The sequence below is a fragment of the Leptopilina heterotoma genome, unplaced genomic scaffold (assembly GCF_015476425.1).
Source record: "Leptopilina heterotoma isolate Lh14 unplaced genomic scaffold, ASM1547642v1 Lhet_51, whole genome shotgun sequence".
In the NCBI taxonomy this organism is placed as follows: Eukaryota; Metazoa; Arthropoda; class Insecta; order Hymenoptera; family Figitidae; genus Leptopilina; species Leptopilina heterotoma.
In genome coordinates, this window is record NW_025111110.1 from 1,907,685 (window position 1) to 1,920,263 (window position 12,579).

Consider the following 12,579-nt stretch of genomic DNA (forward strand, 5'->3'; position numbering starts at 1 on the left):
ATTTTAGTTTAAAAAATTAAAAAATTAAATTCTTTATAAGAATTCACTTATTTTTAATACAGATTTTATCAATTTTTGCAAGAAATTAGAAATAATTGCAGAAATTCAATTATGTTCAACAATTTTTAAAAATTCTAGTCAAAATATTAATTATTTTTATAAATAATAAAATTCTTCTTCGAATTTAAATTATTTTCAAAAATTTTAATGAAATTCTTGGCAAAATTTCAATTATTTTTATAAATAATACAAATGATTTCAAAAATTCAATTATTTAAAAAAAAATAAAATTTTTCGTAGAAAATCAATTATGTTCAAAAATTTTTTTAAAATTCTTGGTAAAATTACAATTATTTTTAAAAATTTTCCTTAATTAAAAGATTTTCGATATCTACTATATTAATAACATTTTCCAAACAAATTCAATTATTTTCGAAAATTTTCATTATTATAATCAAATTTTCGAAAGGAATTCAATTCTATAAAAGAATTTAAATAATTTTCTACGCAAACATTTAATTATTTTCATAAATAATAAAAATTTCCCAGGAATTCAATTATTTTCAATTTTTTAAAATAAATTTAAGTAATTTAAGTAATTGAATTCAAACAAAATTTTCTATAATCAAAATTGATTTAAAAATGGATTTCACTTAAAATTTTATAAAATAATTAAATTTTGAAAAGGTTTCAAATTAAAATTTTTGCAAATTTAAATTTTTCGTATTTTTAACTGATAATTTTGTAGAATCAATTTTTTTAATAAAATTTTAATTAAATTCCTCAAAAATGTAATTATTCTTAAAAATCTTAATAAAATTCATCCAAAAAATTGGAAAGGTATATGATTTAATAATTTCTTGAAAAAATTCTTTATGCTAATTTAATTTTAAAAAACATCCAATTATTCCATAAATGATTTATTTTTGTATTTAAGTAATTGAATTCAAGTAGAATTTTGTGATAAAAATTGATTTAAAAATGAATTTCACTTAAAATCTTGGATAATGATTGAATATTAAAAGCATTAGAGCGTGAATTTTTAAAAATAATTGAATTTTGATAAAGTTTCAAATTAAAATCGTTAAAAATAATTTGAATTTTTTTAAAAAGTTTTATTGAATTTATTTAAAATTTATTTCAAGTTTATTATTTTCTAATAAATGTTTAATTGAAGAATTTTCGAATAATCAAAATTTCATAAAATTGAATTGTATACAAATAAATTGGAAAATCCTCAAAGAATTTTTCGAAAAATTATTAAAAATAATTGATTTTAGAACTAATTAAAATTTTAATCGATAAAAGTTTCAACTTCGGTTTCAACAGCTTAGAATTTAAATTTACTTTAATATAAATTAATTTAAAAATTTCAAAACTAGTTTTGATTAAAATTATTGTAAAAAGTTTACAAAATGGATGAAATACTCTCTAAATTTGAATTAGTAAAAATGTTTACTTATTTGAATTATAGTGACTGCCTTTTTGCTTTTGAATTAGTAAATTTTACTAATTACTGGAAATTATTATTTATTAGTAAAATTTAATAATTGAAAAGCAAAAAGAAGTCAGTCACTAATTGAAATAAGTAAACATTTTTTATTAATTCAAATTTAGAGAGTAGGTGAAAACTGAAAATTAATAAAATAGGTGTATTTGGAGCTCAAATTTAAAAAAAGGTGAAAAAGGTAAATAGGTGACAGTCTGTGATCCCTAAAATATATAAAAATAAATATTAAATATCTATAAAAAAAATTGTTTAATTTATTACCTAATATTTACTAGGATTTATGTAGAAATTTTGTTAGAAATTTTTTTTGTAAAACTCTATAGAATAACTTGATTTTTTTCTACAATCATTTTATAGAAATAATCTAGTAAAATTCTATAGAATTGTGAATGACTACAAATGACTTTTCCAATTTCCAAATATTTTCCTCTTTTACATTCTTCCAATTTCCTTTCATTCTATTTTGAAAAATCTTACAAATTTCTCCTCCAGAAGTGCGGAGGAAAAAAAAAAAAGAGTGGAATTAATAATTAATGTCCATGAATAAAAATAGCATTGATATTTGCATTCACATAGTTTTATATTTTATATAGGTATCAGGGAGGCGTATGTCTACGAGTGACAGTGGGGTGGAAATGGCAGTTTCACCTCATTCGAGAAGCTTACCGACTCCACACGTAGTCAGTTCTTTTCAATCGCAACAGACACCAAGGCATCCTGGTGCTTTTCCTGAGGACGATCCTAGTCTATATCGTGGCGAACTCGACGGACTCATGAGGGAATATCAGAGACAACAAAATATTTATCAAATGGTATGAAAAAGAATAGCCACCTTTTTACATTTTTTTTTTTGTTTTTCTTGTTTCTTTCTTTCTTTGTTTATCATCTCATTTGAAAAATAATTTCCATACAAATCTTACGAAAAATCAATTACAATGTTGAATAGAACAAACGTCACTACTGCATCGCAATTTAATACAGAAAGACGTAGATTTTATTTTTTAATTTTTACACAAAGGATTCCTTTCATTCTTCTGCAAAATTAGACGGAAAATTATCCATCAAAGTTGTTAAATTGAAGAAATATTTTTAATCGTTTAAAATTATGTAAATTAAAACATTAAATAAATTTAACAAATTAAATAAATTTAAAAATTAAATGAATTGAATAAATTTAAAAATTAAATAAATTAAATAAATTTTAAAATTAAATAAATTGAAGAAATTAAATAAATAGAATAAATTAAATACAGTGTCACATTTGATTATTGGAAAAATAAATATTCCTTTATGTCCAATTTATTTTGAGTCAATTAAATTTAATTTACTGCAAATACGGAGAAATTATTGGTTTAATTACATTTAATAAAATTTTATACGCATTTAAATAAAAACTATTTCATTCAAGTAAATTTTTAATAACTAATTTGATTATAATTGATTGAGAATTTATTATTTATTTATTTATTAACTGTTTATGTTAATAATCGATTTATAAGAATTGAGTAAACTTTTTTCATTCTATTTGCTAAATTTTTACGGTATTAAAATTTTTAAATATTAACAAAAAAGTTGTTAAATTATTCAAATACAAAAAAAAAAAATATTTTCAGAAGACAATTTTAGTGATAAATGATTAAAATATTGAAGTATTGTTAATTGGAAAATTCTATTATTACTAATTATTAATATTAATTATCACTAATTATTTTTATTTTTTTTTAATTTTCTGATTTACACAAATTCAGTAGTAATAAACAACTTTAGTCAGACATCAGGATAAATTATTTGTTTCAAGTAAATTTTTAATTGCTAACAGGAAAATAGTTGATTATTTGTATAGCAAAATTTTTTAACAGATTTTGAATTCAGTAGTCAGTCATCAGGGAAATTATTTGTTTCAAGTAAATATTTATTTGATAATAGAAAAATAATCGTTTAGTTGAATCACAATTTCTAAATAACCTCAAATTCAGTAGTAACAACAAACTTTAGTCAGACATCAACGAAAACATTACTATTTCAATAAGTAAATTTCTGAAATCCTCTAATGCTATTGTCAGAAATTGAAAATAGCCTAATTGTTTATTTTAATTATATTTCATTATATGAAATTACATAAGTATCACTTATTGTTAGTTACAATTGTATAATTAGCAGCTAATTACAACTATATAGTTATAATTATGAAATTATCACTTAATTACTTTGATTTTATTATAATTATATAAATAGTTACATAATTATATAATTATTTAATTCATTCATAATTGTAATTAATTTACCATTTCCTTTTTGTTAATCAATTTAATTATTACTAATTTAATTAAGTTATTGCATTATTTTGTGTAATTAATTCATTGGATTTTTTTTTTTTTTTGCTTTCAATTTTTGTTTCATTTCTTTTTCATTATCGATACTTTTTCTCTAATATGAATAATGTAAATGTACAGTGTTACCATTTAAAAGTGTTCTCATTTTTTATTCTTTTCATTTGCAAGGCTTTTTGTCATATTCTGAAAGTAAAACAGATTATTAAATGGTACTTTCAGAACATTTTTCAAATACATTCACATATATTATATATATATGCTTCTCATATAATTACATGTTTCTTATATAATCACATGAAACATAAAAACATGAGAAAGAAATTATTTTCGCAGTAAATAATAATTTTATCATTTAGAATAGAAAAATAATTTTACTAAATAAAAATTTATTAATTTTACAATTAAATTCGTAAATAAGTAAAAGAATTTGTTTTTTGATTATCTAATAATTTTTATAGCTTCAGAATTTTTTGTTTAGGGTCAGGGAAAAAGTTAAAATTTTGTCTGTAAATAAAAAAAAAAAAAGAAAATTAAATGTTGAAGATTTTTTTTTTTTTTTTGAATTGTTGAATTATTTTTTTGGAAATTCTTTACAGGAACAAAATTCGGATGTGGCGATGGCCTACGGTCATCCGGTGGAACAGAGTTCTCGACCTCCGATTCATCCAACACATTTAGTTCATTCGCAACAAGGTGCACATCCCTCTCAACCATGTCCACCATCAGCTGGTGTTCAAGGTCCTCTTCAGCAACAAAGAAGCTTCAGTAGCAGTGAGGAGGAGAGAAGTACCCCCGAGTGTGCTAGCGACGAGCCGGACGAGTCTGAAAAGGGTGAGTCAACCTTTCATTTTAATGAGCGCGTCCGCAAAACTATATAATATATACATATGCGTCTAATAAACCACGAGTCACGGACTCAACTCTAAACGCGACCAATAACTTTCTTTTCTGCCAAGGAAATTCAATTTTCCATTCAGGAATTTAAAAAAAAAAAAAAAACTAACAAATTTATTCGATAACTCGATTTTCTATTAATTATTTATTTATTTAAACTTTTAAATCAAATAAATAAATAATAAAATAAATATCATCTTAGTTATTTAAAAATAACGATTTCTAATTATTGTTTAGACTTTAAAAAGTGTCTGAAAAATGAAAAAATCAGAGTGTCTTCTAATTTTGAGAAATATATATAATATACTCTACCGTCTGTGAGTATCAGGACGCCCCCTTTTTTCATGAGTGGAAAAATGCTTAAAACGTGGGAAATAAGAATGAAAAAAATTTTTCGTATTTTTTTCCTGAAAGCTAATGTAATTATGAAAAGACTGACACCTGATCGAAGAATTTTCGTTGACTATTCTGTCAAATACAGAAAAAATACTGGATTTTGCATGCATTTCGTAATTTTTTAATTTCTCGAAAACTAATTAACTATTAACTTTTATTAGCGCTCTTGGCCTTGCTTTAATCTCTATTTAATGTAGAATCTATATTATTAACTGGTATTGTGAAATAAATTTTTTCCAAAAAAATTTGAAACCGTAAAAGTAGGATTAAAAAAATTCAAAAAATTATCATGAATATTAAAGTGTCAAAAAGGTTAATGTAAAATATGTTCATTTAATAGATATACTAAAATTTAAAAAAGCTTTTTAATTACTTAATTATTTAATTTAAAAAAAAAATTTTTTTTGTTGAAAAAGGGTCAATCTGTTTTTCAAAATTTTTTCATCCGACTTTCACAGTTTCAAATTTTTTTGGAAAAATTAATATCACAATACCATTAATTAATTTAGATTTTACATTGAATAGAGATTGAAACAAGATCAAGATCGCTAAAAAAAAGTTAATTAGTTATCGAGAAATTAAAAAATTACGAAAAGCATGCGCAAAATCTAGTATTTTTTCTGTATCTGACACAATAGTCAACGAAAATTCTTCGATCAGGTGTCAATCTTTTCATAATTTCATTAGCTTTCAGGAAAAAAATACGCAAAATTTTTGTCATTCTTATTTTCAAAGTTTTAAACATTTTTCCAATCATGAAAAAAGGGGCGTCCTGATACACACGTGTATATTTGAAAATAAAAAATTCAAATAATATAATTTTAAAAAAATCAATTAAAATTTTTCAAAATTCAATTATTATCTAAAATTTTAACTGAAATTAATTTTTAAAACAATTTTTATTAGTAAATTCCACGAGAATTCAATTATTTAAATATAATAATAAATAATGTATTAAATAATATTGAATGTTTCTTAAAATTTAATTCCCATATAAAGAATTTTATCAAAAAATTTTAAAAACAATTGAATTATTTCCACAAATTTTAATAAAATTTTTAAGAATAATTACTTTTTTTGAGGAATTTGATTGAAATTGAATTAAAAATAATTTAAATTCTGCATTGAGTAATGTTATTTATGAAAATAATTGAATTCCTAAGAAGAATTTTATTATTTTTGAACATAATTAAATTTCTGCAATAATTTGTAATTTCTACAAAACTAAAAATTTTTTTAGTGTTAATTAAAATTTTTCTATAAATCCATTATTTCTAATAATTTTTAAAAAATTGATAACTTCGTATATATATTAATTTTAAAAAAAAATTTTTGAGGATTTTCAAATTCATTTATTTTTAACTGAAATAAATGTTTAAATCAATTTTTATTAGAAAATTCTACTATAGAATTAAATTATTTAAATACAAAAATAAATAATTTATTGAATATTTGAATGTTTCTTAAAATTTAATTCTTATAAAGAATTTTATCAACAAATTTTTAAATAATTAAATTCATTTGACGAATTTTTCAATAGAATTTTTAATAATAATTACATTTATCGTGGAATTTGATTAAAATTCCAGTAAAAATAATTGAAATACTGCGATAAGTTTTACTATTTATGAAAATAATTAAATTATTAAAAGAATTTTATTATTTAGAAGAATAATTAAATCCCTGTAAAAATTTTATTATTTAGAAAAATACTTGAATTATATTGCGAAGAAATTTAGAGAAAATTTTTTAAATAATTGAATTTCTGTGAAATTTTTATTAATTTTTAAAAATAATTAATTATTTTAATAAAATTTTTGCGTAGAATTATATTAAAAAATTTTTTTAACAATTGAATTTTTTTTTTGGAAAAATTTATTAATATAGTAGATATTAAAAATAATTGAATAGAAAAAATTTTTTCAAAGTAATTCAAATTGAATTGAATTGAATTGAAATTGAATTAAATTGTATTTGAATGGAAATTAAATTGCAATTAAATTGTCTCAAAAAAAAATAATTCCACAGAATTGTTAGGTAGTTAAAAATATAAAAAATTCAGATTTTCAAAGATTTTAATTTGAAACCATTTCAAAATTCAATTATTTCTAAAACTTCACGCTCTAATGCCTTTAATATTCAATTATAATCTAAAATAGTAAAATTTTAACTAAAATCCATTTTAAAATAAATTTTTATTAGAAAAATTGAATAAACAAATAATTGAAATTCTGCAATGAGTTTTGTTATTTATAAAAATAATTGAATTCCTAAAAAGAATTTTATTATTTACAAAAATAATTGAATCCCTGTAAAAATTCTGTTATTTATGGAAATAATTGAATGATTGCGAAGAAATTTATAAAAAAATTCGTAAATAATTGAATTCCTGTTAAATTTTTATTATTTTATGAAAGTAATTAAAGGTTTACGTAGAATTTTATTAATTTTTTTTAAATAATTGAATTCTTTTGGAAAATTTTATTAAAATTTTTGAAAATAATTGAATGTTAGCAAAGAATTTTATTACTTTTGAAAATAATTGAATTTCTGCAATCATTTGTCATTTTTTTGCAACTCGAAAATTGTGGATCAAATAAAAAATTGATCAAAATTATTTTTGTCATCATTTTGATCTACTTTAGTATCAATTTGATACATTCAAGAAAATGGTTTAAAAAAAAATTAAAACTTGCTGCAAAATTATCTACAATTTAAAGAAATAAAGAAAAATGTTTTTAAAGTTTAAAAGAAATTTCTCTTAATTTTAAAAGTAATAAAAATCTTTTAATAAAACTTATCAAATCGACGAGGTTTTTTTTCGTTAATTATTAACGTAAATATAAAAATACAATTTGCTAAAAAAAACCAGGTCAAATTATTTGTAACCGATTTTTAACTTTTTTTTCTTCCCGTTAAATAGAAACCTTTAGAGTAAAGGGTTAAAAAATTTCTTTTTTTCTTCCATTTTCCTACTTTATTTTATTATTACTATAACATCGTCAAATGTTTGCTTAAGAAACTGAGAAATAAAACACATTTTTTAATTTGCATAAAAAAAATTATAATAGAAGACACTCTGAAATTTAAAAAATTTCTCTTATATATAAAAAAATATTCATTTCCTCTCAGTATATTTATATATACCAACAGGGGAAATTGACTTTCAACCCCTTTTTTTATTGGCATTTAAAAACGTAGGATGCTTTAGAAATTCTTTGTGGCAGCAAAAACTAAACTATTTTTAAGAAATTTATATTTAAAGTTAAAAATCTGCGTTCACCGAATTTTCTAAATAACCCAAAAAATGCATATATATATAAAATTTGGAAAATAAACAAATTTTCCAGACGAGTATAATTCTTATTTTTTTTAAAGGGTGATTAAAAAAATGCAACCGGCTCACTCTTGTAATACTTTTTATCTGAAATATTTTCAGTAAATTTATATATTTAATAAAATTCTTGTGAAGAATAATAATTATATCTACGATTAAGGCTAAAGACTTTGGTTTTCTGTTTTAATATAAAAAAAATCTTCCTTTCCATTTTTCTTTAAAAAGAAGTCAATATTTTGATTATATTTTTTTATTTTACTGTGAGAATTTTTTTACAAGAATTCGTATTTCATATTCATAATTTATTTTACTAAGACGACCGAGAAAAAATATTTTACTTAAAACTATAAATTAATTTTTCATAACTATAAAACATGAAGATATCAATAACATTAGAAAATAAAAACTTTAAATAATTTCAAAAAAAATACGCAATTGAAGTTTCTCAAAAAAAATTAATTCCACAGAATTGTTAGTTAAAAATATGAAAAATTGAAATTTTCAAAGATTTTAATCTGAAACCTTTTCAAAATTCAATTATTTAAATTGTATAATAATAAATAATTTATCGAATAAAATTGAATGTTTCTTAAAATTCAATTCCCATAAAGAATTTTATCAATAAATTTTCAAATAATTGAATTATTTCGACGAATTTTAATAAAAGTTTTAAGAATAATTACTTTTCTCGAGGAATTTGATTAAAATTGAATTAAAAATAATTGAATTTCTGCAATTTTTTTCCCTCATTTTTAACATCAATTTGATCCACTTTAATATAAATTTAATACTATCATAAGAAAACAGTGTTAGTAAAAAAAAAATCTCTGCCATACGGTAATTTTGATTAAAATTGTTTTGAGCTGATAAAAGAAAGGAAAAATTGAGGGAGGATGTGCGAGTGTGTGTATGACAACGCTCATATAGTTGATTAGGCACACGATTTAACGAACCATGATAAACCGATTGCACCAGGTGCGCGCATCGTGTAAAGTGCAGAGGGACAGAAATAAACCCATAAGGTACCTACGTTTGCTCCCTTTTTGTGTCCTGATATATATTCCTGCGATGACTGATATTAGAGTACGAGAGAGTGTATAGATAAGGTCAGTGAGAATTTCTGTCTCATGACCTCTTTTTTTTTTCTTTCTTCAATAAAAACGTCTTTCAATTTCCACTGCAAAAGAATCTGCACAGTTTATATATAATATCGATCGCAAGAAGAAGAAGAAGAAAATTTTTTTTTTTTATATTCCAAGACATTTTTTTCCACTCTCTCTCTCTCTCTCACACACTTTTCTTTTTTCTCTCTCTCTCTTTCTCTCTATTTTCTATTCTCTTTCTCTAATTTTTTTCTTTCTCTCTCAATTATCCTCTATCTATCTATTTTTTCCTGTTTCTTTATTTTTCTCCCTTTCTCTATTTTTCTCTCTCTTTTAGATTTCTCCCAATTTTCCTCTCTCTTTCTTTATTTTTTTCACTATCTCTCTTTCTCTCACTATTTTTCTCTCTTTCAATTTTTTGCTCTTTATCTTTATTTCTCCCCCTTTCTATATTTTCTCCCCAATTTTCCTCTCTCTTTCTTCATTTTCTCACTCTTTCTCTCACTATTTCTCTCTCTTTCAATTTTTTATCTTTTTCTTTATTCTTCTCCCTTTCACTATTCTTCTCTCTTCATGGCTCTATAGAATCTATATAGAAGAATTTTAGTCAAAAACACTAAAAAAAAATTAAATTTTATAGAAGTTACAATAGATTTCAGAAATTCAATTATTTTCAAAAGTATAATAAAATTCTTCATAAAAATTCAATTATGTTCAAAAATTTTTTTAATATTCTTTTCAAAATTTCAATTATTTTTAAAAATTGGCCTCAGTTTAATGATTTCTAATATCTACTATTTTAATAAAATTTTCCAAAAGAATTTAATTATTTTCGAAAATTTTCATTATTTTTTTAATCAAATTTTTCAAAAGAATTCAATTCTATAAAAAAATTTAAATAATATTCTACGCAAACATTTAATTATTTTTATAAATAATAAAAATTTCTCAGAAATTGAATTATTTTCAATTTTTTAAAAATTAATTTTTTAGCAATAATTCAATTATTTTCATTAATAATGAAATTCTTTTTATAAAATTAATTATTTTCACATATAATAAAATTAATTGCAGAATTTTAATAACTTTTAATACAATTTTAGTCGAATTCCTAGAAAAATGTAATTATTCTTAAAAGTTTTATTAAAATTCGTCAAAAATAATTCAATTATTTAAAAATTTTTTTAAAAACTTCTTTATGAGAATTCCAGTTTAAGAAACATTTAAATATTTCATAAATTATTTATTTTTGTATTTAAGTAATTGAATTCAAGAAGAATTTTATAATAAAAATTGATTTAAAAATGAATTTTAGTTAAAATTTTAGATAATAATTGAAATGAATTGAATTTTTCATACTTTTAACTGACAATTTTGTAGAATTAATTTTTTTGAAAAAGTTAAATTGGATTTTTTTTAAAATTATTTCAAGTTTTCTATTTTCTAATAAATATTTAATTGAAGAATTTCCAAACAATCAAAATTTCATAAAATTGAATCGTATACAAATTGATTTGAAAATTCTAGTCAAAATTTCAATTATTTTTATAAATAATAAAATTCTTCTTCAAAATTAAATTATTTTCAAAAATTTTAATAAAATCCTTGGCAAAATTTCAATTATTTTTATAAATAATAAAAATTCTTCTTCGAATTCAAATTATTATCAAAAATTTTAATTAAATTCTTGGCAAAATTTCAATTATTTCTATAAATTATAAAACTTATCGCAGAATGTAAATTATTTTTAATACATAATTTTAATCAAAATCCTCGAAAAATGTAATTACTCTTAAAAATTTTAGTAAAAATTTTAAAAAGAATTTAATTAGGTATTTAAAAATATGTTAATAAAATTCTTTATGAGAATTTAATTTTAAGAAACATTCGATTTCTCAATAAATTATTTATTTTTGTATTTAAATTAAATAATTGAATTCTCGTAGAATTTTCTAATCAAAATTAATTTTAAAAATGAATTTCAATTAAACATAAAAATTTTAGATAATAATTGAATATTAAAAGCATTATAGCATGAATTTTTAGAAATAGTTGAATTATTGAAAAGGTTTTAATTTTTATATCAAAATCTTTGAAAATCTCATTTTTTTAGTGTTTTAATTAACAATTTTGTAGAATTAATTTTTTTGATAAAGTTTATTTGAATTTTTTTTTGAAATTATTTTAAGTTTTCTATTTTCTAATAAATATTTAATTGAAAAATTTTCAAATAATCAAAATTTCATAAAATTGAATTGCATACAAATGGATTTAAAAATCCTCAAATAATTTTTTCAAAAATTGTTAAAAATAATTGATTTTAGAACATTTTTTAGTGTCAGGGAAAAAGTGCAATTTTTGTCTGGAAATCAGGGAAAAACAAAATTAAATTTTTGTGGCAACCCTGAATGTATAAACCATTGCTTTGAAATATGATTAAAAAAATAATCTATCAAATTTTGTTAAATTGTTCTTAAAATATAAATAAATAAAAAAAAAAAATACGAAAATTAAAGTTTCAAAAAATGAAATTGTATAAAATTCAAATTTGTAAAAGTTACAAATTATTGCAAAAATTCAATAATTTTCAAGAGTAATAATATTCTTCGCAAAAATTAAATATTGTTCAAAAGTAATAAAATTCTTCTTAGGGATTCAATTATTTTCACAAATAATAAAACTCATTGCAGAATTTCAATTATTTTTAATGCAATTTTAATCGAACTTTTAAAGAACTATTTCAAAAGTGTTAAAAATAATTTATTTAAAGAAAAATTTTAGTTAAAAGTTCTAGAAAATAATAATTGAATTAAAATGATGAAAATAATTTTGAAGAAATTACAGTAAGAATATTCATAAAATATAAAAATAATCATTTTATAACTCGGTCATCTTTAATTATTGCAAAACATGAAGAAATCGATCACTCCGAATCTTCGACTCGGAGTAGAATAATATTATATATATAATATATTATATAGAATAATATTCTTCAGTTATTAAATT

The 12,579-nt window shown here is 20.2% G+C and overlaps 1 protein-coding gene across 9 annotated transcripts in view; it reads left to right on the forward strand.

Moving 5' to 3' along the window:
* Positions 1 to 12,579, forward strand: part of LOC122507702 (regulating synaptic membrane exocytosis protein 2) — a 166,734-nt gene that overhangs the window by 61,544 nt on the left and 92,611 nt on the right. For all 9 annotated transcript variants that reach the window (XR_006302138.1, XR_006302134.1, XR_006302135.1 and 6 more), the window contains exons 4-5: positions 2,104 to 2,322; positions 4,440 to 4,674. Coding sequence is in view for 1 of the 9 variants with exons in the window: in XM_043620559.1 (XP_043476494.1) it covers positions 2,104 to 2,322; positions 4,440 to 4,674 (454 nt within the window). In the remaining 8 variants the exon portion in view is untranslated. The remainder of the gene's footprint in view (positions 1 to 2,103; positions 2,323 to 4,439; positions 4,675 to 12,579) is intronic.